Source organism: Anser brachyrhynchus (assembly GCF_964034855.1).
Source record: "Anser brachyrhynchus genome assembly, contig: SCAFFOLD_56, whole genome shotgun sequence".
Classification (NCBI taxonomy): domain Eukaryota; kingdom Metazoa; phylum Chordata; class Aves; order Anseriformes; family Anatidae; genus Anser; species Anser brachyrhynchus.
The window spans coordinates 188,816-215,817 of NW_027663703.1; the positions used below are offsets into that span (position 1 = coordinate 188,816).

At 51.2% G+C, this 27,002-nt stretch overlaps 3 protein-coding genes across 5 annotated transcripts in view; 1 reads left to right on the forward strand and 2 right to left on the reverse strand.

Moving 5' to 3' along the window:
* Positions 1 to 7,516: 7,516 nt before the first annotated feature.
* The window catches only part of LOC308186971 (olfactory receptor 14C36-like), a 232,119-nt gene continuing 212,633 nt past the window's right edge, over positions 7,517 to 27,002 (reverse strand). Inside the window, exon 2 of the mRNA XM_080609126.1 lies at positions 7,517 to 7,541. The gene's annotated coding sequence lies outside the window, so the exon portion shown is untranslated. The remainder of the gene's footprint in view (positions 7,542 to 27,002) is intronic.
* LOC308186965 (olfactory receptor 14C36-like) overlaps positions 9,972 to 27,002 on the reverse strand; it is a 149,685-nt gene continuing 132,654 nt past the window's right edge. The window contains exon 2 of one of the 2 annotated variants that reach the window (XM_080609114.1): positions 9,972 to 11,934. In XM_080609114.1, the coding sequence (XP_080465240.1) occupies positions 10,357 to 11,328 (972 nt within the window). In that variant the 5' untranslated portion in view covers positions 11,329 to 11,934 and the 3' untranslated portion in view covers positions 9,972 to 10,356. The remainder of the gene's footprint in view (positions 11,935 to 27,002) is intronic. The other variant, XM_080609115.1, reaches the window with a different exon arrangement.
* The window catches only part of LOC308186987 (olfactory receptor 14C36-like), a 129,267-nt gene continuing 121,830 nt past the window's right edge, over positions 19,566 to 27,002 (forward strand). Inside the window, exon 1 of one of the 2 annotated variants that reach the window (XM_080609149.1) lies at positions 19,566 to 25,162. In XM_080609149.1, coding sequence (XP_080465275.1) covers positions 24,013 to 24,942 — 930 coding nt within the window. In that variant the 5' untranslated portion in view covers positions 19,566 to 24,012 and the 3' untranslated portion in view covers positions 24,943 to 25,162. The remainder of the gene's footprint in view (positions 25,163 to 27,002) is intronic. The other variant, XM_080609150.1, reaches the window with a different exon arrangement.

Sequence of the window (27,002 nt, forward strand, 5' to 3'; positions counted from 1 at the left end):
TGGCTGAGGGTGGCACTGGGAGCAGGGGCTGCTGTGGGATCAAAGAGGAGTCCTTCCTGCTGTGCAGCAGGAGGGAGGCAGGAACATGGGGGAAACTCAACTCCATTTGACTAGTCGGTTCCTGCAAACAACTCATCTGAACGCAGAGCTGAGCTGTAGGGATTTTCTTTGCTTTATTTTATCCCAGTAGGCCCTGTAATGCTTAGGATAGGTATTGGATGGTTGAATGCCCTCACATTTCCTGGACACTCCTGCTGATATTTTATGGGAGTGTCCATTACTGAAGACTGAGAAGAGCCCTTCTGTCCACCAGTCCTGTTCTCAGCTGCCTTGTGTCACCCCTCTCTGAGCTGCGCTATCATAAGATTGAGGTGTTTCCCTGAGAAGAAACAGGAGAATTCTGCTGAGGAAGAAGGGCCACAGCAAGCCAGACGGAGCTTGGGAGCTTCTCTTCTTTCCATGGGTGCAGGAGCTGCGGGGCAGCTGGCAGAGAGCCCGGCAGGGGCAGGCAGTGCAGGGTGTTCTGGGCTGACCGGGGGCACCTGGCTTAGGGCACTCCGAGGGGCTTCTGCCAGACTTCCTCACCTCGCAGTGCCATCCAGCAGGACTCCCAAAGCCTACTGCACTGCCCACTGCCCTCCCAGAAACAAGACCCAGCAGGAGACCCTTCCAGGCTGTGCAGCTGCATGGCCCTGCAGCCAGAGACGTACCTTGTCAAGGGCTGTGCAGATTTCTCCTGCAGGCAGCTCTCAGCATCCTCCCACTGCCAACTGCCTCCAAGCCCTCTCTCCTTCTCTCCTGTCCCCGTGCCAGCTGCGGTCAGAGCCCCCAGCCCTGCTGCGCTGTGCACAGGAGCTGCTCCTGGGCACAGCTGTCTCTCTGCACCAGGGCCCTCTTGCCACGAGCTCTCTCTGTCCCAGGAGCCCGGCCCAGCTCAGCACCACACGCCCAGCCCAAGGCATTGGAATCCCCCCTTGGGGGGCTTTGCTGAGGAGCCCACGAACCTCAGGCACTGAGAGACAATTGAAGACATCTCTCAACAAGTCCAAGTCAGAGGCAAGTTTCCTGCAGTGTCCCCCTGAGGGCCAGCACTGACACAGCCTCCCTTGGAGCTCGTTAGAGCAGAGCATTGGAGGCAGTGAGGACAAGGAGACAAAGGCACTGTGAAGGTGGCACTGGTGTGTAGGAAAACTGGATGTGTGTCATCAAGCACAAGGGCCAGGCCTTGACCCCCAGCCCCTGGGAAGGGCGATCCTTTCCCTTCACACACTGCTCAGGGCTCTTCCTGGGGCAGGAGGAGATGGGGATGTGCATGGCCAAGTGCAGGGAATGGTACGAGCCCTGCCTGGTTAATCAGTGGGGATGAGGAGGTCCTGGTTCTTTAGCAATACGTTGTCTCTTCATAGGCCTCAGTGACAGAGACAAAAGCCATAGCCTTGGACACAAAGATCTCGGTTTGTTGGGACTTTCAGCCTTGCCTATTTCCTTGCTCCTCTGATTACCAGAGTATCGTAGCGTCTCCCAGACATGCACCTCTTTCGCTGCTGGCTGTAGACCCTTGTCCATGTGCTGTCATATGGGGTCTTAGCTGAGTAGCTCGTATGAGACCACTCGTGGTGCCCAGGCCCTCCTCCTCCTGGGCACTGCTCACTCAGCAGGGTCCCAGTCTGCCCTGATGTGTGGGGTTCCTCTTCCTCTGCTGCAGGACTGGGCTCTTCTCCTTGTAAAGGTCAAGAGGTTTCTGTAGGCAAAATCCTGCAGTTTCTCAAGGTTCCCCCAGTCTGATGCTCCATTCTGTCAGGTGTTCATGTCTGCAGGCAGACAGTTCCACCTTTCTGTGTTTATGCTATCTCTGACAAGACAGCAGCATCAGGAGCTGCAGGGAAGTTTGGATAATACAGGAGTAACCAGCTGAATGGAATCGCAGCACAGAGTCACAGAAGGGCAGGGGATGGAAGGCTGCCAGGTTCCACCTCTTCCGTGCTGTGCACCTCTTCTGTGCTGTGCTCTTCTTTTGTCTGGAGCTGTGTCCTAAAAGTTATGGAGCTGTGCAGGGAAGTATACAGATGGGTTAAAGCCCAGGTGGCTGTCAATCCATCTATTACTGTCAAAGACAATAAAAAATCTTTATAGAAACACTCTAATAATGGAGGATTCAGGAGCTTCATCATCTTTTATTGTCTGTGGGAGGAAACCTGGTGACAAGAGATGAGGTGAAGGCTGAGGCACTTAATGCTTTCTTTGCCTCAGGCTCTAGCAGCAAGACCAGTTGTTCCCCTGGACATTTCTTCTTCCTCATGGCCAGTGCCAACCTTCGAAGGTGCACTTTGTGGCAGTTTTTTCTCTCCTGCTCATCTCCACAACAAAACAAAGCTCCATCAGGGTGGAAACCACTCCTGAAGCAGGCATCCCAACCCATCAGGCTCCTTGCGGCCTGTCAGCCAAGCAGACAGAAGTCACCTCAGCAGCATCTCCCAAGGCCTGGGTCTGCTGCTGGCCTTGCAGCTTCTTGGCTAGACACAGCCAAGCCTTGGGCCTCCTGCTGTCCAGTGCTGGACTCAAGCAGAAGGGACAGGACAACCCCTCTGCGGGCCTTCTTTCTGTCTGGGTCCTCCTGGGCATGGAGGCAGAGGGGATCCCACAGGCAGCATGCCAAGCAGGGGCCTTCTGCTGGCCTAGCAGGGCCACTGGCAGATGTCAGCCTCAAAGTGCTGATCCCAGGGAGAAGCCAAGGGTGACCTGCCACCTCCAGACACAAGGGACCTCACAGTCCCTTTGCGTGACACGTTCCTGCTGCTGCCCTATCAGCTGCAGAGACAGAAGTGACCTCCCCGTCACTGCCCCAGTCACATTCCTCCTGCTGGGGCAGGAGATCCTGAGGCTGAGCTCACCTAGGGGAGTCGTAGCTGACCTACAGAGCCCCCTCGGTACCTGTATTTCACTTTCTGGGTTAGAGATTAAGCAAAGTTTTAGTGGGAGTGTTTGGTGTTCTGCTTGTGGTGTCAGGTCTGTGGTTAAGGTATGGACAAGCTCTGTGTTTTAGGGGTGTTTTAGGTCTGCCAAGAAGTCTAGGGTTAAAGAGACCATTTTAATTTTAGTGTTAAGGGAAGACATTAGGGTTAGCAAGCAAGAAAATGGATTCTTTTGAGAGTGTTGTAGTAACATTTAGGTTTAGGGATTACAATTCCTGGTTCAAGTAAGGTAAGGGCCATACATCACTGTTTTAAGTCAGTGTTACCGCAGCATCTACATTACATGAACCCTCTTACCTGTACGAAATCATAAGTTTCTGCTGGCCAAGCTCTGCTTCCTACCCCAAAATCTCACATCTCTCTTGTCCAGGCTGCTCCTGACCTCCCCATATCTTATTGGGATCAGCTTTCTGATGACATTCATGATCCCAGAGTATCTGTCTCACTTCTGTTGGCGACTCTTGAGAAGGAAGTGGCGTTGCTGTCAGGAGGGAAAAGGGCACAAAGGTCTTTAGTAGCATCCTCCACAATATGCCCATCAGCTCTGCACCTCCACCAAATTACGCTTGTTGTGGTTTAACCCGGCCGGCAGCTAAACACCACACAGCCGATCGCTCACCCTCCCCCCTCCCTCTCTAGGGTGGGGGAGAGAAACGGGAAAGTGAAGCCTGTGAGTTGAGATAAAGACAGTTTATTAAGGCAGGAATATAATAATAACAATAATAATAATAATACTATTACTAATAATAATGCGTACAAAACAAGTGATGCACAATGCAATTGCTCACCACCCACTGACCGATGCCCAGCCTATTCCCGAGCAGCCGGCCCCCCCACCCCGGCCAGCCACCCCTATATATTGTTTAGCATGACGTCAGATGGTATGGAATACCCCTTTGGCCAGTTGGGGTCAGCTGTCCTGGGTCTGTCCCCTCCCAGCTCCTGCTGCACCCCCAGCCTGCTCGCTGGCAGGACAGAGCGAGAAGCTGAAAAGTCCTTGGCCTGGTGTAAGCACTGCTCTGCAACAATTAAAACATCAGCATGTTATCAGCGCTCTTCTCATCCTAATCCAAAACGTAGCACCCTACCAGCTACTAGGAGGAAAAATTAACTCTGTCCTAACTGGAACCAGGACAGATATCCACCCCTTATTCCATACCATTTATGTCATGCTCAGGTTACATTCTTTCCAATACATTCTAATTAATCACCATTTTCATCTATGATATATAGCAATCATGGTAGTGACGACATACATTATTATATAATAATTAACATACTACAATTCAACTCATGGGCTATTCTCACCCAGTATCAAATCCCCTCGAGGTACACACCGGACCTCCCCATTCTTTTGCATTACCCACCAAGTGCATCCAGGTCCCTGAGCAAAAGCAATCCCACGAATGGGTTTGCCTTTTCCCGAGGCAGGAGTAGCCCAGACTGTTTTACCCAGCATGTTTCTTACGTGCACTACAGGAACTTTATCCCCTTCTACAGTGCGTAACAGGTTTGATTGGGCAGGTCCAGCTCGGTTGGCAGCTCCCCTAGTATTGACTAACCAGGTGGCCTTTGCCAAATATGTATCCCAATTTTTGAATGTCCCAGCACCCATTGCTTTCAGTGTAGTCTTCAACAGTCCATTGTATCGTTCAACTTTTCCAGAGGCTGGTGCATGATAGGGGATGTGATACACCCACTCAATACCATGTTCTTTGGCCCAAGTGTCTATAAGGTTGTTTCGGAAATGAGTCCCGTTGTCTGACTCAATTCTCTCTGGGGTGCCATGTCACCACAGGACTTGCTTTTCAAGGCCCAGGATAGTGTTCCGGGCGGTGGCATGGGGCACAGGATATGTTTCCAGCCATCCGGTGGTTGCTTCCACCATTGTAAGTACGTGGCGCTTGCCGTTACGGGTTTGAGGGAGTGTGATGTAATCAATCTGCCAGGCCTCTCCATATTTATATTTCTGCCATCGTCCTCCATACCAAAGAGGCTTGGACCGTTTGGCTTGCTTGATTGCAACACATGTTTCACAGTCATGAATAACCTGTGCTATAGTGTCCATGGTCAGGTCCACCCCTCGATCACGAGCCCATCTGTAGGTTGCATCTCTACCTTGATGGCCTGAGGTGTCATGGGCCCATCGGGCTATAAATAATTCTCCTTTCTGTTGCCAGTCCAGGTCCACCTGAGCCACTGCAATCTTAGCAGCCTGATCCACCTGCTGGTTGTTTTGATGTTCTTCAGTAGCCCGATTCTTGGACACATGAGCATCTACATGGCGTACCTTTACAACCAGGTTCTCTACCCGGGCAGCAATATCTTGCCACGATGCCGCAGCCCAGATGGGCTTGCCCCTGCGCTGCCAGTTGTTCTGCTTCCATTGCTGTAACCACCCCCACAGGGCATTTGCTACCATCCATGAATCAGTACAGAGATAGAGAACTGGCCACTTTTCTCGTTCAGCAATATCTAAAGCCAGCTGAATGGCTTTCACTTCTGCAAACTGACTCGATTCACCTTCTCCCTCAGCAGCTTCTGCAACTCATCGCGTAGGACTCCATACAGCAGCTTTGCATCTCCGATGCTTTCCCACAATACGACAGGACCCATCAGTGAACAGGGCATATTTCTTCTAATTTTCTGGTGGCTTGTTGTACAGTGGGGCTTCTTCAGCACGAACCACCTCCTCTGATGATGATATCCCAAAGTATTTGCCTTCTGGCCAGTCCATAATCATCTCCAAGATTCCTGGGCGACTGGGGTTTCCTATTCGAGCCCGCTGAGTAATCAGTGCAACCCACTTGCTCCATGTAGCATCAGTTGCATGATGCGTAGAGGGGACCCTTCCTTTGAACATCCAGCCTAGTACCGGCAGTCGGGGTGCCAGGAGGAGCTGCGCTTCAGTACCGACCACTTCCGAAGCAGATCGAACTCCTTCATATGCTGCCAATATCTCCTTTTCAGTTGGAGTATAGCGGGCCTCAGATCCTCTGTATCCCCGACTCCAAAACCCCAGGGGTCGACCTCGAGTTTTCCCAGGTTCTTTCTGCCAGTGGCTCCAGGTGGGACCATTCTCCCCGGCTGCGGTGTAGAGCACATTCTTTACATCTGGTCCTGTTCGGACTGGCCCGAGAGCTACTGCATGAACTACCCACCCCACACAATGATGTCATCGATGTACTGCAGCTGTTCAGGAGCTTCCCCCTGCTCCAGCGCAGACTGGATCAGTCCATGGCAAATGGTAGGGCTGTGTTTCCACCCCTGGGGCAGCCAATTCCAAGTATATTGGACTCCCCTCCAAGTGAAAGCAAACTGTGGCCTGCACTGTGCTGCTAGAGGGATGGAGGAAAATGCATTAGCGATATCAGTTGTGGCATACCACTTGGCTGCCTTTGATTCCAGTTCATACTGGAGTTCTAGCATGTCCGGCACTGCAGCACTCAGTGTTGGCGTGACTTCATTCAGGCCACGATAGTCCACTGTTAGTCTCCACTCACCATTAGACTTTCGCACTGGCCATATGGGACTATTAAAAGGTGAATGAGTCTTGCTGATCACTCCTTGGCTCTCCAGTTGACGAACTAGCTTATGGATGGGAATCATGGAGTCTCGGTTGGTGCAATATTGCCGCCGGTGCACAGTTGTGGTAGCGATCGGCACTTGCTGTTCTTCAACCCACCGCAACCCCAGAATGGAAGGGTCCTCTGAGAGACCAGGCAAGGTAGACAACTGTTTAACGTCCTCTGTCTCCAAGGCAGCTATGCCAAAAGCCCAGCGGAACCCTTTTGGGTCCTTGAAATATCCTCTTCTAAGATAGTCTATGCCAAGGATGCACGGAGCATCCGGGCCAGTCACAATACGGTGCTTTTGCCCCTCATTCCCGGTTAGACTCACTTCAGCCTCCAATACAGTTAACTGCTGGGATCCCCCCGTCACACCATAAATACAGATGGGCTCTGGCCCTGTATAGCTTGATGGCATTAGAGTACATTGTGCACCGGTGTCTACCAAAGCCTTATACTTCTGTGCGTCTGACGTGCCAGGCCATCGAATCCACACAGTCCAATAAACTCGATTGTCCCTTTCCTCCCCCTGGCTGGAGGCAGGGCCCCTCTAGTCCTGGTCAGAATCTTCGTTTCTGTGTTTAAAGGACTGCCTGCTGGAAGTTGGAGCAGCAAACTTTTCAGAGAACCCCTTTTTCCCAATTGTTTTCCTTTGCAATTCACGTACCCGTGCCTCTAGGGTCGCAGTAGATTTTCCATCCCATTTTCTCATGTCCTCTCCGTGGTCACGTAGGTAATATCACAGGGTGGCGGTGTGTGTGTGCCCACCATATTGTCTTCCTTGCATAGATGAACATTTACCCCTAATAGCTGAGACACTGGTTTGTACAGGTGGGGAGGAAAATAAACTCTCTTTAAGTTGGTGGACCTCTTCAGAAAGTTTCTCCAAAGTATTCTCTTTTAGCTGGTGGACACTGGTTCATTCAGGTGGAGGGGAAGATAAATTCTCTTTAAGTTGGTGGACCTCTTCAGAGAGTTTCTCCACAGCCGAGACACAGGCCTGTAGGGAAGAGGAGAGATTTCCTTTGTACTGCCTGAGTTGTTTAGCCACTTCATTCACTGTGGGTTGCTCATCCTCTTTCCAGGTTAGTATTGCCAATGAGCTGGCATATGATGATGGTGCACTCCGTACAAACTTCCGCCACATGGGTCGTGTACACTGGACTTCATCTGGATCTGTGGATGTTTGTGCGTTGTCTAGGTCCTTATAAATTACTTCCCGTACGGCCAATTCCCTCAGGTACTGAATTCCCTTCTCCATGGCGGTCCACTTGCCTGGTAGACATACAAGTTCTTCCTTGAAGGGATACCTTTCCTGCACAGCTGACAGGAGACGCCTCCAGAGGCTGCGAGATCGTGCTCCATCTCCAATTGCTTTGTCAATGCATGCGTCCCTAGCAAGGGATCCCAGCCGCCTGGCTTCCCTGCCCTCTAATTCCACATAATTGGCTCCGGTGTCCCAGCACCGGAGCAGCCAGGTGACAAGCTGCTCACCTATACAGCAACCAAAATCTTTTTGCACATCTCGTAGCTCACGCTGGTATAGAGTCCGGGTAGTTACTGTTGATTTTTCGACATCCCCATCCTCATCTTCAGTCTCCTGCACCTTTGATGGCCCAGCCTCATCTTCACTATGCCCAGACTTAGCAGAAGACTGTCTGCGTTCTAAACGACCTGAGTCTCTATACCATTTTTTCACCTTGTCTACAGGGGCAACTTGCACTGCTACAGCTCGTTTCTCTGACCCAGCCACAGGGTCTGCCACAGGGGTTGGAATACCCTCTGCGGGGTCAACTTGCACTGCTACAGCTCGTTTCTCTGACCCAGCCACAGGGTCTGCCACAGGGGTTGGAATACCCTCTGCGGGGTCAACTTGCACTGCTACAGCTTGTTTCTCTGACCCAGCCACAGGAGCTGGAGCGGCTGCAGGGGCTGGAGTGATTTGTGTCACTTTGGAACTGCCAGAGTCATGACACCTTTTTTTCAAGCATTCTACCAGTTTTTTAGGATTTTGCAGTTGTTCAGGGGTGAATGTCCAAAACACTGGAGGTGACCACTGCTCTAGAAACCTGCCCATATCCTCCCACACTCCCTGCCACTCGCAACTATCCCGCCTCAAGACAGATCTCCGGATGAGATTCCTAAGTAGTTGTTTAACCCTCCACAAAACCTGAAGCGCATTCAGGAGACATAACAACAAGAGCAGGCTGGTCTGAGTATCCCAAGGATATTCAGCATCTTGGAGAACCACCGTAACTAACTCGGGGGATAAGAGGGTGGTGAAGGAGAAAGGGAGAGTGAACAGGTAGGGAAACATGTCTTCCCCTGTCCCCTTCACAGATTGGCTCCCTGACGAAAACAGGCAATAGGTGTAATTGCTAATAGTTTCCGAGATATGGGTTCCAAAGTATAGAGTCGACGTCAGTGCTGAGTACAAATACCAGGTTAAAGTCGTGACCAGATATTTCATCATTTCATAAGCCATTGTTACACCGCACAGTACCATAACAATCTTAAACCAGGGCCCGGAAAGGATAAACAGTGCAACAGGGAGCACATACAGAAAGTAACGCGCTATAAAACTCAATTTGGAAAACAGGCACAGCAGACTGGAGATTAAGGCAATCAACATTGTCAGTAGCAACTATTAAGCAGGTATAATATTTACACCAGTTTTAGTTTAACACACTCTGGTCAGATCTGTCATTATCTCAACCCTTCGAGCCCCACGTTGGGCGCCAAAAGGACTGCGGTGGTTTAACCCGGATGGCAGCTAAACACCACACAGCCGTTCGCTCACCCTCCCCCCTCCCTCTCTCGGATGGGGGAGAGAAACGGGAAAGTGAAGCCTGTGAGTTGAGATAAAGACAGTTTATTAAGACAGGGAAATAATAATAACAATAGTAATAATAGTAATAATAATAGTACTACTAATAATAATGTGTACAAACAAATGATGCACAATGCAATTGTTCACCATCTGCTGACCAATGCCCAGCCTATCCCCGAGCAGCCGGCCCCCCACCGTGGCTAGCCCCCCCCCAACCCCCCATATTAATTGTTTAGCATGACGCCAGATGGTATGGAATACCCCTTTGGCCAGTTGGGGTCACCTGTCCTGGGTCTGTCCCCTCCCAGCTCCTGCTGCACCCCCAGCCTGCCCGCTGGCAGGACAGAGCGAGAAGCCGAAAAGTCCTTGGCTTGGTGTAAGCACTACTCTGCAACAATTAAACATCAGTGTGATATCAACATTATTCTCATCCTAAATCCCAAGCACAGCACCCTACCAGCTACTAGGAGGAAATTTAACTCTGTCCTAGACAAAACCAGGACACTGAGCAGTCCTTGCACACCGTAAAGGCCTTGTCTGTTTCTCACTCTGCACCACTAGCGAGTCAGCTGTGGGTGGGCAAGAGGATGGGAGGGGAACTTGATGTGAGATCTGACCCAGCGTGAACCAAAGAGATATTCCATGTTACATAACATGGTGCTTGGAAAAAAATGTTGGGGTTATCTGTCCAAGACAGGGCACAAGTTTCCCCCAGCTCCACAGGAGATGGGATGAGAGGGATACTGAGACAAATGAATTTCTCATGGCTTCTTTATTTTCTTTATGTACACAGGCTGCCCAGTTCTATAAGTATGTGAGATGATCAGGTCTAAACAAAAACAAAACCAAAATGATTGACATATAGGAGACTAAGAAAAACATTAAATCAAAGTCACATATTTTAGGAAATGATGATAAAGAAAAATAATTAAAAAAAAAAATCCTCCTAAGAACTTATTTCAGAAAGGTTATTGCTCTGATTGGATCACAGGCACGAGATTAATGTTGAAGAAGAATTTATGCAAATACTTGTTTGAAGCATGTACCCAAAGAATTTCCTCATTGCATCCTTCAGCTCCTTGGTCCTCATGCTGTAGATGAGGGGATTCACTGCTGCAGGCACCACTGCGTAGGAAACTGCCACAACAAGATCCAGGGATGGAGAGGAGATGGAGGGGGGCTTCAGGTAGGCAAACATGCCAGTACAGAGAAACAGGGAGACCACGGCCAGGTGAGGGAGGCACGTGGAAAAGGCTTTGTGCCGGCCCTGCTCAGAGGGCATCCTCAGCACTGCCCTGAAGATCAGCACATAGGACACCACAATGAAAACAAAGCAGCCAACACCAAAAGAAGCACCAAACAGAAGAACCCCAACTTCCTTGAGGTAGGCATCTGAGCAGGAGAGCTTGAGGATCTGGGGGATTTCACAGAAGAACTGGTCCACAGCATTGCCTTGGCAGAGGGGCAGGGAAAAGGTAGTGGCCGTGTGCAGGACAGCATGGAGAAAGCCACTGCCCCAGGCAGCTGCTGCCATCTGGGCACAAGCTCTGCTGCCCACGAGGCTCCCGTAGTGCAGGGGCTTGCAGATGGCCACGTAGCGGTCGTAGGCCATGACTGTGAGAACATAAAATTCTGCTCCAATCAAGAAGACAAACAGAAAGACCTGTGCAGCACACCCTTGACAGGAGATGGCCCTGGTGTCCCAGAGGGCATTGGCCATGGCTTTGGGGAGAGTGGTGGAGATGCAGCCCAGGTCGAGGAGGGCGAGGTTGAGGAGGAAGAAGTACATGGGGGTGTGGAGGCGGTGGTCGCAGGCTACGGCGGTGAGGATGAGGCCGTTGCCCAGGAGGGCAGCCAGGTAGATGCCCAGGAAGAGCCCGAAGTGCAGGAGCTGCAGCTCCCGCGTGTCTGCGAATGCCAGCAGGAGGAACTCGCTCACAGAGCTGCTGTTGGGCATTTTCTGGGCATGGGGTCCTGCCGAAGGAACAGCAATACAGCAATAACATACCACAGTGATCTGAGAAAACCATTCCTATTTCTCAGTTAAGTCCCTCAAAGCACTTGCCCAATTGCACGCAGACAGTTGGCAGATCCCTTTCCTGCGTTGGTTTCAGCTGCTCTTTGCTGACATTTCTTTGACTGCTGGACAATTGCACTAAGGAGGTTCTCCTGAGAAGAGCTTGAAGACTGCTGAGCGCAGAAGAAGCCAGGCTCCAAGTGCCCATCTCCAGACCCCTCACCCTGTCCCCGTACTCCCCTTCCCCCAGGCACCCCGAGGGCTCACTCCATGGGCAGGTGAAACCCCCATCCCCAGGGAGCCTGGGAACAAGAGCAGCAGCAGCACGGCCAGGTGGAGAAGCCAGCAGGAATGGCAGCGTGCTGCTGCCAGGGGAGGCAAGGCCAGGGAGGGACAGACGGACACTCAGCACACCCTCCTGTGCTGCAGCTCTGCCTGCAGAGGAGGCAGTTCCTGCTCATTGCAAACGATCTCTGCTTACCTCAAGCCTGCAGACAGCTCCCAAAGGCAGGGGGTATCAGGACTTTTGTAGCTCCTAAAGATCAGCTAGGATAAAGCCTGAGAGGACCACAATGATGATGTTGGTGCAGTTTGTGGGCTGAGGTGTGGGAAGGGACTTCATGAAGTTCATTGATGGCATATTGGTCATAGAATCATAGAATATCCTGAGTTGGAAGGGACCCTTAAGGATCATCAAGTCCAACTCTTGATACCGCACAGGTCTACCCAAAAGTTCAGACCATGTGACTAAGTGCACAGTCCAATCTCTTCTTAAATTCAGACAGGCTCGGTGCAGTGACCACTCCCCTGGGGAGCCTGTTCCAGTGTGCAACCACCCTCTCTGTGAAGAACCCCCTCCTGATGTCAAGCCTAAATTTCCCCTGCCTCAGCTTAACCCTGTTCCCGCGGGTCCTGTCACTGGTGTTAATGGAGAAAAGGTCTCCTGCCTCTCGACACCCCCTTACGAGGAAGTTGTAGACTGTGATGAGGTCTCCCCTCAGCCTCCTCTTCTCCAGGCTGAACAGGCCCAGTGACCTCAGCCGTTCCTCGTACGTCTTCCCCTCCAGGCCTTTCACCATCTTCGTAGCCCTCCTCTGTACACTCTCCAACAGTTTCATGTCCTTTTTATACTGTGGTGCCCAGAACTGCACACAATACTCGAGGTGAGGCCGCACCAGCGCAGAGTAGAGCGGGACAATCACCTCCCTTGACCTACTAGCGATGCCGTGCTTGATGCACCCCAGGACGCGGTTGGCCCTCCTGGCCGCCGGGGCACACTGCTGGCTCATATTCAACTTGCTGTCTACCACGACCCCCAGATCCCTCTCTTCTAGGCTGCTCTCTAGCGTCTCATCGCCCAGTCTGTACGTGCAGCCAGGGTTTCCCCGTCCCAGGTGCAGGACCCGGCACTTGCTCTTATTGAACTTCATGCGGTTGGTGATCGCCCAGCTCTCCAACCTATCCAGATCCCTCTGCAAGGCCTTTCCACCCTCATTCGAGTCCACAACTCCTCCAAGTTTGGTGTCATCAGCAAACTTGCTCAAAATACCTTCTATTCCTACATCCAGATCGTTTATAAAAATATTGAAAAGTACCGGCCCTAAAATGGAGCCTTGAGGGACCCCACTGGTGACCGCCCGCCAGCCTGACGCAGCCCCATTTACCATAACCCTTTGGGCCCTGCCCGTTAGCCAATTGCTCACCCATCGTATGATGTTTTTATTTAGCTGTATGGTGGACATTTTGTCCAGTAGGATCCTATGGGAAACCATGTCAAAAGCCTTGCTGAAGTCCAAAAAAATCACATCAGCTGGTTTCCCTTGGTCCATCATACGGGTGATCTTATCATAAAAGGAAATCAGGTTAGTTAGGCAGGACCTACCCTTCACAAACCCATGCTGGCTGGGACCAATGACTGCTTTGTCCCCCAGGTGAGCCTCAATAAGTTCGAGAACCATCTTCTCCATGATTTTACCAGGCACTGACGTGAGACTGACAGGCCTGTAATTGCTAGGGTCTTCTTTCTGACCCTTCTTGTAAATCGGCACAACATTTGCCAGCTTCCAGTCTACCGGGACCTCTCCAAATTCCCAGGATCGTTGAAAAATAATTGAGAGAGGTTCCGCGATGACGTCCGCCAGCTCTTTCAGCACCCGGGGATGAATCCCATCCGGACCCATGGACTTGTAGGGATCCAGGTGGAGTAGCAAATCCCGCACACGTTCAGGGTCGGTTGGGAGTTTGTCATCCCCACCGTCCCGGTCCTCCAGCTCAGGGCACCCTGGGTCCCGAAGCCCATCATCGGCATTGAAGACAGAGGCAAAGAAGGCGTTAAGCGTCTCTGCTTTGCCTATGTCATTGTCTGTGAGGAGACCTTCCCTATCAAGGAGCGGCCCTATGTATTCTTTAGTTCTCCTTTTTCCATTCACATATCTGAAAAAGCCCTTTTTATTTTCTCTCACAGACACAGCCAGCTTCAACTCTAGGTGTGCTTTGGCCACACGAATTTTCTCCCTACAAACACGAACAGCATCCCTGTATTCTTTCCATGACACCTGGCCCTCCTTCCAGTAGCGAAACACTCTCTGTTTCCGCCTAATCTCCATTAGAATGTTCCTGGTCAGCCACGCCGGCCTCCTGCCCCGCCTGCCTGACTTGCGATATTTAGGAATTGCCTGATCTTGTGCTTCTAGGAGGCATCGCTTAAAGAATGACCAGCACTGGTGGACATCGAGGCCTTCAAGAGCAGTTTCCCAGGGGACCTTGCTGACTAGTTCCCTGAGCAGCCTGAAGTCCGCTTTCCCCATATCTAGGGATGAGGTTTTGGTGGCACTTTTCCTTCTGTCACCGTAAATTTTGAACTCAACCACTTCATGGTCGCTATGACCAAGGGGGCCACCAATCACCACATCTCCCACCAGACCCTCTCTGTTTTCTAGCAACAGGTCTAGGAGGGCACCTTTCCTAGTTGGCTCCGTTAGCACCTGCACCAAGAAGTTATCATCTAGGTGCTTCATGAACCTCCTGGACTTGCTCGTGTCAGCCGTGTGGCACTCCCAGTTAACATCTGGCAAGTTGAAGTCCCCCATAAGGACAAGGGGAGTTAATCTCGGTGAGAGGTGAGAGAGAGGTCCCTCGGTGAGTGAGAGGTCCCTCACTGCAATGCTCCAGGAGTCTCAGTCTTCTGCAAAATCCTGAAAGCTCATTACCATGAAACCTGCCTTCCCTGCACTGCAGGATTCTTCAAGCAGAGGCTACAGACAAAATCTTGCCTTTCTGGTAGGCCCTGCCTTGGTCTTTCTCTTGAAAAATGCAATCATAAATGCCATTCTCTACAGCATCTTCTACTCCTCGCTGGAGAAACAGAGAGACCCATCCTGATAGTTGCTATCAGCCATCGGATGTGCCAGCTGTAGAAGACCCCTTTGGCAACCCCACCTGCATGGCCCTGCTGCCAGAGCCTGATGGTGCCAAGAGCCTGCAGATCTGTCCTGCCACACGCTGCCCTCTGTTGCTGCGCTCCTCACTGCCTCCAAGCCCTCTCTCCTTCTCTCCTCTGCCCGTGCCAGCTGCGGTCAGAGCCCCCAGCCCTGCTGCGCTGTGCACAGGAGCTGCTCCTGGGCACAGCTGTCTCTCTGCACCAGGGCCCTCTTGCCACGAGCTCTCTCTGTCCCACGAGCCTGGCCCAGCTCAGCACCAGATGCCCAGCCCAAGGCATTGGAATCCCCCCTCGGGAGGCTTTGGTGAGGAGCCCACGAACCTAGGGCATTGAGAGAAAATTGAAGACATCTCTCAACAAGTCCAAATCAGAGGCAAGTTTCCTGCAGAGTCCCCCTGAGGGCCAGCACTGACACAGCCTCCCTTGGAGCTCGTTAGAACAGAGCATTGGAGGCAGGGAGGACAGGGAGCCAAAGGCACTGTGAAGGTGACCCCGATGTGTAGGAAAACTGGATGTGTTTCACCAAGCACAAGGGCCAGGCCTTGACCCCCAGCCCCTGGGAAGGGAGATCCTTTCCCTTCACACACTGCTCAGGGCTCTTCCTGGGACAGGAGGAGATGGGGATGTGCATGGGCAAGTGCAGGAGAAGGGTACGAGCCCTGCGTGGTTCATGGGTGGGGGCGAGGAGGCAATGAGGTCCTGGTGCTTTACCAATAAGCTGTCTCCTCCTCGGCCTCAGTGGCAGAGACAACAGCCAGAGCCATGGACACAAAGCCCTGGGTCCTGTTGGGACTCGCAGCCTTGTCACAGCCCTCTAACCTCTCAAAACTAGGCTATTCGAAGGACTCTCATACCTGCACCTCTTTCCCTGCTGGCTGCAAGCCCTTCTCCATGTGGTGTCACACCGGATCTGAGCTGAGTCTGATAACTCAGATCTTCTTGGTGGCCATGTTCCTCGTAAGGCAGCTCTGTAGGAAGCTGGCCTGGTTCCTGGGGAGCAGCACCACTGCTCGTATGGCATCCCTCATGGGAGATGTTCACGAGTCTATGGAGCTAGATGGGATCCCCCTCTTGGTACTGAGGGAGCTGGCAGAAGTGCTCACCAGGCCGCTTTGCATCATTTATCAGCAGTCCTGGCTATCAGGGGTGTTCCCAGTCAACTGGTGACAAGGAAATATGATGCCCACCTACAAAATGGCTGGAAGGAGGATCTGGGGAACTACAGGCCTGTCAGTCTGACCAGTGACGGGGAAGTTCATGGAGCACATTATCTTGAGTACCATCATGCAACACTTAGAAGACAACCAGGTAATCAGGAGCAGTCAGGAGGGCTTTATCAAAGTCAGGTCCTACTTGACAAATCTAAACTCCTTCTATGTCAAAGTGATGCACTCAGTGGGTGACGTAATGGCCGTGGATGTGCTTTATCTAGACCTCCGTAAGGATTCTGAAACTGTTTCCTACAGAGTTCTCCCAGAGAAACTGGCTGCTCGAGGCTTGGATGGGTATCTGCTTCCTTGGATTAAAAAGTGTCTGGGTGGCTGGGCCCAAAGAGTTGTGGTACATGGAGCTAAATGGAGTTGGAGGCCGTTCTGTAGTGGTGACCCCCAGGGCTCAGTTCTGGGGCCAGTTCCCTTGAATATTTTCATCAATGATCTGGACAAGGGGATTAAGTGCACCCTCAGTAAGTTTGCAGACAACACTAAGTTAGAAGTGAGTGTTGGTCTGCTGGACGGTAGGTGGGCTCTGCAGAGGGTCCTAGATAGGCTGGACTCATGGGCCAAGGCCAAATCTATGAAAGTTCAACAAGGCCAAGTGCTGGGTCCTGCACTTGGGGCACGACAACCCCATGCAATGCTGAGGAATGGCGCGTGGAATGCTGCCCATCGGAAAGGGACTTGGGGGTATTGGTGAACAGTCGGCTGAATAGGAGCCAGCAGGGTGCTCAGGTGGCCAAGCAGGCCAACAGCATCCGGGCTTGTACCAGGAACGGTGTGGTCAGCAGGAGTAGGGAAGTGATTGTGCCTCTCCACTCAGCCCTGGTGAGGCCACACGTCAGGTATTGTGTTTAGCTGTGGGGCCCCCAGCATAAGAAGGACACGAATCTATTTGAATGAATCCAGAGGAGGGCCACGAGGATGATCAAGGGGCTGGAGCACCTCTCCTCTGAAGACAGGCTGTGGGATTTGGTGTTGTTCAGCCTCGAGAAAAGAAGGCTCTGGGGAGACCTTATGGCGGCCTTCTAATACCTAAAGGGGGCTGTAGGAAAGCTGGGGAGGGCTCTTCATCAACTAGCGTAGTGATAGGACTAGGGGAAATGGTTTTCAATTGAAAGAGGGTAGGTTTAGATTAGATATTAGGCAGAAGTTCTTTACTCAGAGGGTGGTGAGGCACTGGAACAGGCTGCCCAGAGATGTCGTGGACCCCCCTCACTGGAACTTTTGAAGGCCAGCTTGGATGGGGCTTTCAGCAAGCTGGTCTAGTGGAAGGTGTCTCTGCCCACGGCAGAGGGGTTGGAATTTTATTATCTTTAAGGTCCTTTCCTACCCAAACTACTCCGTGATTCGCTGATTCTGTAAATCCAAAACACAGCACCACACCAGCTCCTAGGAAGAAAAATTAAGTCTATCCCAGCTAAACTCAGACTATATCCACCCCTTACTCCGTACCATTGTCCCTATGTCATACTCAGGTCTTACACTTTCTAAATAACTATCACCACTTTTCCTCTCTTTTGATATACGCACAGAGATATCTTGCCCTTAGTCTATTTGTGTCCTGGTTTTGGTTAGGATTGAGTTAATTTTCATCCTAGTATCATAGAATCGTAGAATGGCTTGGATTGGAAGGGACCTTAAAGATCATCTAACTGAACTCCCCCAAGACTCCAGCCACTAGATCAGGTTGGCCAAGGCCTCATCCAGCCTGGCCTTGAACACCTCCAGGGCTGGGGCATCCACAACTTCTCTGGGCAACCTGTTCCAGTACCTCACTACCCTTACAGTGAAGACTTTCCTCCTCATATCTAGTCTAAATCTCCCCTCTTTTAGTTTAAGTCCACATCCTCCTGTCATTATCTACCCGAGTGTTGTGGTTTAACCCGGCTGGCAGCTAAACACCACACAGCCGTTCGCTCACCCTCCCCCCTCCCTCTCTGGGATGGGGGAGAGAAACGGGAAAGTGAAGCCGGTGAGTTGAGATAAAGACAGTTTATTAAGACAGGAAAATAATAATAATAATAATAATAATAATAATAATAATAATAATGTGTAAGAAAACAAGTGATGCACAATGCAATTGCTCACCACCCGTTGACCGATTCCCAGCCTATCCCTGAGCAGCCGGCCCCCCCGCCCCGGCTAGCCCCCCCCCCCCCCCATATTTAGGGTCAGCTGTCCTGGGTCTGTCCCCTCCTGCTGCACCCCGAGCCTGCTCGCTGTCAGGACAGAGCGAGAAGCTGAAAAGTCCTTGGCCTGGTGTAAGCACTGCTCTGCAACAATTAAAACATCAGCATGTTATCAGCGCTCTTCTCACCCTAATCCAAAACATAGCACCCTACCAGCTACTAGGAGGAAAATTAACTCTCTGCTAACTGAAACCGGGACATCCAGGATGAGCAGTACCAGCTTGCTCAGCATGCCTTCATAGCAGACATGCTCCAGCCCCTTGACCATCTCTGTGGCCCTCCTGTGGACTCGTTCGAATAATTCCATGTACTTGAACTGCCGCGTTAAACCACAGCAGTCTTTTTGGCACGCAGAGTGGGGCACGAAGGGTTGAGATAATGACAGATCTTACCAGAGAGTGCTAAAATTAAATTGTTATAAGCACTAGACCAGTTTAATAGTTGCTGATCACAATGTCGACGTTTTGGAGCTCAGGTCTGTTGTGTTTGCTTTCAGAAATGTGTTGTATAGCACATTACTTACTGCATGTGTTCCCATTGTGCTGTTTATCATTTCTGGGGCTGGTTTAAAGTTATTTTTCTATGCTGTGTAACACTGGCTTATGAGTCTATAAAATGTCTGGTCATGTGACAAATGTGTTATTTGTACTGAGCATTGCCATCACCTCCATACCTCAGGAACCATCGCTCAGAAACTTAAGAATTACACTCTTGACCTTTTTGCTTTAGGGAGCCAATCTAAGGGGAGAAAAGGGAAGGACACTTCTCCATTTATTCAGTCCCCCTTTTTCCTTCACCTTCCCCTTCTCCTCCAGGCTAATTACACTAGCTCTACAAAGCTTAGAATATCCTTGGGATGCTCCTATTGTGATGTCTCCTGAATGTGTTTCAACTTTCGTTTAAGGATAAACAACTATTTAAGAATGCCCTCCAGAGACCTGCCCCAGGGCAGGAGAGTTAGGAGAGGCAGGGAGAGTGGGAGGATAAGGGCAGGCACCTAGAGCAGTGGGCACCTCCAGGGCTTTGGAACTTCCCCCCGAGCATGTGCAGAATCCTTAAAAACTGTAGAAGTGCTTGAAAAGGAGGTGTTATCACCTTGGCAATTCCAAAGGGACACAAATCACTGGAATGTGCTGGGACTTGGTCTGTGCTTACTGAGCCTCAGTCAGTGCCACTCCAACCCCTGTGACAGGCCCTGCAGCTACTCCAACACCTCTGATGTCCTGCAGCCACTCCAGCCCCTGGGACAGGCCCCAGGTCTAGTCTGGGGACTAGACCAGACCCCCCAGGTCTGGTCTTGCTAGGCCAGAGCGCCAACCTGTGCCAGTATCCGTTGCCTCTATATGCAGGAGAAAACAATGGGTGTGAAAATCAGGCTCCTTAGAATGGAAAAGAACTACTACCCAGAAAAGAAAGGAGGAAGAAGAATGTTGATCTATGAAACCTTGACATAGACTTCCCCACGAGGGGGTACTTCAAAGATCCAAACTGGTACACGTGGGGTTTTGGGATAGCTGCCTTGGAGACAGAGGATATTAAAAAGTTGTCTACCTTGCCCAGTCTCTGGGAGGAGCCTTCCGTTTGTGGAACTGTTGAAGGTCAAAGAAGAGCAGGTGCAGGTGGTTACCACAATGTTCTACCATTTGGGGACAGGCTGGACATAAGTAAGTAATGAGCAATTGCACTGTGCATAGCTTGCTTTGTACATAACAATAATAATAATAATCATCATCATCATCATCATCATCATCATCATTCGGTCCGTTAAACTCCTCTTATCTCAACACATAAGCATTTGGGGGGTTGGTGTGAGCTAACTGCTCTGTGTGGTGCTGAGCTACTTGCCAGGTTAAAGGACAACATGTTTGACAACCACACTCTAATAGCACAAATCGCACTTGTAAAATTCATCTCTCCTGTGTTCAGGGAAGGGCAGTCGGTGATGACTTCAGTTTGCTTCAAGCACCACACCCCCTGAGATGGGCCTAAATTTAAACCAACCCCTGTGACAGGCCCTAGAGCCACTCCAAAAACTGCGATACGCACTGCAGCCACTCCAACTGCTCTGAAAGGCCCTGCAGCCAGAACAACTCCTGTGATGGGCCCTGCAGCCGCTCCAGCCCCTGAAATGGGCCCCATGGCTGGGCCAGAGAACCAGCCTGTGCCACTATTGGTTGCCTCTTTATGCAAGAGAAAACAATGGGTGTGGAAGTCAGTTTTTCTTTAGAAAGTGAAGAAACTCCTACCCAGACAAGAAAGGAGGAAGAAGAAGATAAGGCAGGTTTCACCAAAGAAGGGCCACCATGGAAGCAGGAGGACAAAGAAGAAGAAATCACCTAAACATCAGAAACCACGTGATCCCTTTCCCAGGGTAAGCTACGAGATAAGGGAAAAGATTTCAGCCATCATCTTGGTGAGCACATTGTCACCTGGCTGCCCCAGTGCTGGGAGAACAGGGCCAATAGCCTGGAATTAGAGGTCAGGGAAGCCAAGCAGCTGGGATCCCCCTCTAGAGAAGGAGTGATTGACAAAGCCATTGGAAAAGGGCACAAGGAATTTAATCCTGTCAGGCGTCACGGAAAGGTCTCCCTTCAAGAAAGATCTTGTATGTCAACCAGGAAAGTGGACCACCATGCAGAGGGGTATCCGGTACCTGAGGAAATTAGCCATGCTGAAGGTGATTGATAGTGACCTAGACAACGAAAGTCTCTCTTCTTCCCTATGGGCCTGCATCTCGTCTAGAGAGAAACATTCTCACGAGATGCTAGAACTACAAGAGGATACATCTTCCTCCCCACCTGCATGAACCAATAGCTCGGCTATCAGGTGTAAGCATCCATCTGCCCAAGAAAGTTGATGTAGTGCGTGCATGCTATGTGCCACCCTGTGGTTTTAACTGTGTGACCCCGGAAAGGCCATGAGAAAACGGGCTGCAAAAATATGCCCTACCTCCACCCTAGAGGCATGGATCCATGAAGCGCAAGGAAAAGCATTTGCAAAAAAGTGGTTCTTCTGAGAAAATTGCTGCTCCAGTTTCTAGCAGGCAGTCCTCCAAACAGAGTAATGAATACTATGAGCAGGACTAGAGGGGCCCAGCCTCGAGCCAGGGGAAGGAAGGGGACAATTGTGTGTATTGGACTCTGAGGAGTATTGGCCTGGCACATCAAACCCAAGAGTTAACTGTACTGGAGGCTGAAATGAGTCTAACTGGGAAGGAGTGGCAAAAGCAACCCATTGGGACTGGTCTGGAGGCTCTGTGTAACCTTGGCACAGACTAAATCAGGAGAGGGTACTTCAAAGATCCAAACGTTTACTGGATGGACTTTGGGCATGACTCCCTTAGAGACGGAGACCATCAAACAGTTGTCTACCTTGCCCACTCTCTCACACGACCCTTCTGCTGTGCAGGTGCTGATGGCCAATGAGCAGCAGGTGCCAATCGCTACCACAACAGCGCACCTGACGCAGTACTGCACTCACAGAGACTCCCTGCTTCCCATGCATGAGCTGGTTCATTGACTGCAGAGCCAAGGAGTGATCAGCTACACTTGCTCACCCTTTAGGAGTCCCATATGGACAGTGCAAAATTCTAATGGTGAGTGGAAGAGAACGGTGGGCTTCTGTGCCTGAATGAAGTCACACCACCGCTGAGTGCTGCTGTGCTGGGCATGCTAGAACTTCATTCAGTACGAACTGCAGTCAAAGGCAGCCAAGCGCTCTGCCACAATTAATACTGCTAATGCATTTTTCTCCATCCCTTTGGCAGCAGTGTGAAGGCCACACTTTGCTTTCAGTTGGAGGGGCGTCCTGTCCACCTGGAATGGACTGCGCCAGGGGTAGAAACACAGCCCTACCATTTGCCATGGGCTGATCCAGACTGCCCTGGAAGAGGGGGAAGCTTCTGAACACCTCCAGTACATTGATGTCATCATCACATGGGGCAACACAGCTCAAGAAGTATTTGAGAAAGGGAAGAAAATAGTCCTAATCCTTCTGAAAGCTTGTATTGCCCTAAAACAAAGTAAGGTCAAGGGACCTGCACAGGAGAACATAATGCAGGCTGGTCAGGTTCAGGGGGACCCCTGCTTGGGGAAAGGTTGGGCATCGGTCAGTGTGTGATGAGCAATTGCATTGTGCATCACTTGCTTTATACATATAATAATAAAAAAATAAAAATTATTATTATTTATTAGTAGTATTGTTAAAGTTATTACTATCTCTTCAATTTCTGTCCATTTAAACTATCTTTATTTCAACCCATTATCTTTTGGAGGTGGGTGTCAACTAACATCTGTGTGGTGCTAAGGTGGCTGACGGGTTAAAGCACAACATTTGACAATCACAGTCCAACAGCACAAATCACACTTGTAAAAATCAGTCTCTGACTTCTACAAAGAGGAGCAGTTGGCGATGATGTCAGCCTGCTTCAGACACCACAGCCCAGCAGAGACCCTGCTGCCTTCGGGAGCTGTCAGCCCTGAGGCCTTGGGGACACCTCGAGGGAGCCCAATGGCACAGAGCAAGCGATGCCATGGTCGGGTGCTGTGCTGCTGAGCTGGGCCGGGCTCCTGGGTCCAAGGGGAGCTCCTGGCAAGCGGGCAGCGCTGCAGAGAGACAGCTGTGCCCAGGAGCAGCTCCTCTGCACAGCGCAGCAGGGCTGGGGGCTCTGACCGCAGGTGGCACGGGGAGGGGAGAGAAGGAGAGAGGGCTTGGAGGCAGTGAGGAGCGCAGCAACAGAGGGCAGCGTGTGGCAGGACAGATCTGCAGGCTCTTGGCACCGTGAGTCTCTGGCAGCAGGGCCATGCAGGTGGGGTTGCCAGAGGGGTCTTCTACAGCTGGCACATCCAATGGCTGATAGCATCTGTCGGGATGGGTCTCTCTGTTTCTCCAGAAATGAGTACAAAATGCTTTAGATAATGACATTTATGATTGGACATTTAAGGAGGAAGGCTAAGACAGGGGTTACCTGAAGGGTAAGATTTTTTCTATAGTCTGTGCTTTCAGGTTACTACAGTGCAGGGGAGAAAGGTTTCATGGTAATTTGTCAGGATTGTACAGGAGACTGAAACTCCTAGAGCATTGCACTGAGATTTCAGTATGGAAGCGATGAAATTCATAAAGTCCCTACAGTCACCTCAGTTTAAAGACTGCACCAACATCATGTTTGTGCTCCCCTCAGGATTTAACTGATCTAACACTGATCTGGCTCCAGGCAGGGACATGGGCAGGCGGTGAGAGGGAGCTGCTGCCAGAAATGCTGTGCGAGGGAGGGCTCAGGCACCTCCCTGGGACAATCGCTGCTCTCCTCTCCCACCAGCAAGGGGCAGCTGAGACCAGAACTCATGGACAGACTGGCTGTGCTCTCTGAAGTACACTCTGCACTAGAGGAACAGTATCTGTGACACTGAGGATCCACAAGGTTTCACTTGAAGTGCAGCAGGAATGACAGTATAGGAAAAGAAATCGCCACATCCCTTCTCTGCCATTAGGGGACTTGGGAGTAAAAATTTGTTCACAACAAGAGTTAAATTAATCTGAGAATACTCCATGTTCCTCTTTACTTCTTTTTATAGGTAAGGACTGTTAACTACACTGCCCACAGCAGAGTGCCCTGCTTCCAGGGACAGCCTCAGGACGCCCCAGTCAGAGGTCATGAAAGGGACCTGCATAATGTGTGGTTAAGAGGCTGAAACTGAATCACATATTATCAGATAATTCTGTTGTATTTTCTTACTGCCTTTTCCCTCCTTGGTCAGAACCCCATGTCCAGAAACAGCAAATGCCCAACAGCAGCTCCATCAGTGAGTTCCTCCTGCTGGCATTCGCAGACACGCGGGAGCTGCAGCTCCTGCACTTCGGGCTCTTCCTGGGCATCTACCTGGCTGCCCTCCTGGGCAACGGCCTCATCCTCACCGCCGTAGCCTGCGACCACCGCCTCCACACCCCCATGGACTTCTTCCTCCTCAACCTCGCCCTCCTCGACCTGGGCTGCATCTCCACCACTCTCCCCAAAGCCATGGCCAATGCCCTCTGGGACACCAGGGCCATCTCCTGTCAAGGGTGTGCTGCACAGGTCTTCTTTTCTGTCTTCTTCGTTGTAGCAGAGTATTCCATTCTCACCATCATGTCCTATGACCGCTATGTGGCCATCTGCAAGCCCCTGCACTACGGGAGCCTCGTGGGCAGCAGAGCTTGTGCCCAGATGGCAGCAGCTGCCTGGGGCAGTGGCTTTCTCAATGCTGTCCTGCACAAGGCCACTACCTTTTCCCTGCCCCTCTGCCAAGGCAATGCTGTGGACCAGTTCTTCTGTGAGATCCCCCAGATCCTCAAGCTCTCCTGCTCAGATGCCTACCTCAGGGAAGTTGGGGCACTTGTGTTTAGTGTTTCTTTCGTATTTGGTTGCTTTGTTTTCATTGTGCTGTCCTATGTGCAGATCTTCAGGGCGGTGCTGAGGATCCCCTCTGAGCAAGGCCGGCACAAAGCCTTTTCTACGTGCCTCCCTCACCTGGCTGTGGTCTCCCTGTTTGTCAGCACTGCCATGTCTGCCTACCTGAAGCCCCCCTCCATCTCCTCACCATCCTTGGAGCTGCTGCTGGCAGTTTTATATGTAGTAGTACCTCCAGCAGTGAACCCCCTCATCTACAGCATGAGGAACCAGGACCTGAAAGACACACTGAAGAAACTGATTCTAGTGGTAATATTTACTTAGCAATGAATTGGCTATCTCCCTTTTCTAGTTTTACTCAAGTTAATCTCAGGCAATTTGTGACCTTTAGTTCAGTATTTTTTAAAATTCTGTTTGCAGATAAATATTTGCTTTCAATCCTCTTTTCCAGATGACCAACCCTCTGTGTGACTCAGAGGCTTTCTCTGAATGTGTTTATTCCTAAATGACACCTGGCCTCCATTGTGGCATCTTGTTAATAAAAGTGAAGTTGCTCAGTGCTCTTCTTCCCAAACTGGAGTGCAGAAGACGCTCAGGGAATGCCAGGCTCAAGGCCTCACTCTTGTGCTTGGGTGCCACCTGGACACAGGGGCAGGAGGGCACGGGGTGGGGGATGAGGAAGTCAGGGCTGGACTGAGTCGTCACTGGTGGATGCCCAGTGCCCCTGGAGGCCCTGACTGGTCAAGAAGCGGCTTCCTGGGATTGAAACGTGACAGGGCTGGCGGCATCAGGGAGGTATCGGGAGCCACCAGGATATCCTAAGTGTTCTCCTGGGATGCCGTGTGCCTTGTGTTGGGTGGGCAGCGAGTGGGTCTTCCCAGTAAAGCCAAGCCAAAGGATGCACGGGCTGATGGGAGCTCTGCAATGCCAGGACACACAGCGAGGCCACAGCACAAAGGTCTCAGAGGCCTTCAGTGAACAGTAGGAAAGGGCCAAAAGTGGGTGAACGGGCAAGGGCCGGGGAGTGGGGAGAGGTGGGCAGGGGCTGGGCTGGGCTGGGCAGTGCCCGGCAGAGGGCACCAGCAGCGTCAGGGAGCGGTGGCAGCATGCAGGGGAGGGCTCCCAGCAGGGCTTGGTGCTGCAGAGCCAGGGCTGGGGAAGGGAGCCCAGAGCTGCAGGGGCAGGGGACACGAGGCCGCTCGGGGCCCTTGCTGGCCTGGGCAGAGCAGGAAGGGGGCCCAGGGCATTCGTCCCCTCACCGCAGCCTGCCACGACCTGCACAGCGCTCACGGAGTGTCCAGGGCCAGGCTCTGCCCCGTGGTGCGCAGGGAGAGGGCAAAGCCTCTCTGAAAAAGAGGCTGAAACTGAAAAAGGTCCCTCCGCTGCCCCGTGGTGTGACAGGGCCAGGGTGGGACAGGTTACCTTTATTTGATACAGTTCTTGTGTAATTTGCATTGGTGATGGCACAAAAAGAGAGTTCCTTCACCAGTGATGTACATCCTTCTTCATGTTAGGACACAACTCAACTTCCTTCACTCTGCTTTATCACACGGGTGAACTGGATTAGGTCTCCTTGATTACTCTGAGGCACAGTGCAGTGCTTTTTGCCTTCTGGCACTCCAGCACAATGCCTATGACATTCCCTTATTCTGCGCATTGACCTGACGGGTCATTTCACATTTTTCACTTTCAAAACCTGAGCTGGATAGGGATTATTTACAAAGTGGGGCAAGCTGATGGGTTCTGCCTCAGCCATTTGAAGCACGCTATACTTGATTTTTTCAGCCAGAATTTGCTAAAGATGACCCAGGAAGGGAAACGGATGTTCAAGTGTCTCGTAGGTATAAAGGAGAGCATCACGGGTTTCCAATGGCCATTTCAGATTTAGGTCAGTCCCAGGAACCCACTGAAGAAGGGTGTTGTCTTTGAAGGGGTTTCCTGGGCCGGGCTGGGCTGCAGTTACAGGGACAAAGACCATTGCTGACAGTGGAGGTGCCCTGGGAACTCCACCTGGCTCCACCTGATTTTCCCAAAGGGCTCTGGTCTCCTGCAGGTCTTTTCTGACATCTGCTGGTCCAGGGAAGTGCCTCAAACACAACGGGACCACAGGAGGTTTTCCCTGGTTATGCTTATTGTCAGACAGCAAAGCTCTGCCTGAATACCCTGTAATTTTTTTTAGTACTTAACTAATAAAGCAACTACTCATCAGCTCAAACGATTCAACCCCTTCCATTAAATATCTCATGTGAATGATAATTTTTATCATGAAGAAAAGTGAATTTTCAGGATGTATATTCTTCGCAGGAGAAGAAATACTGGTGTTCTCCTGTACTTGCATTGTCATCGCTTTGTCTATCATGGTGTGCTCCCTCATCTTCCAGGCA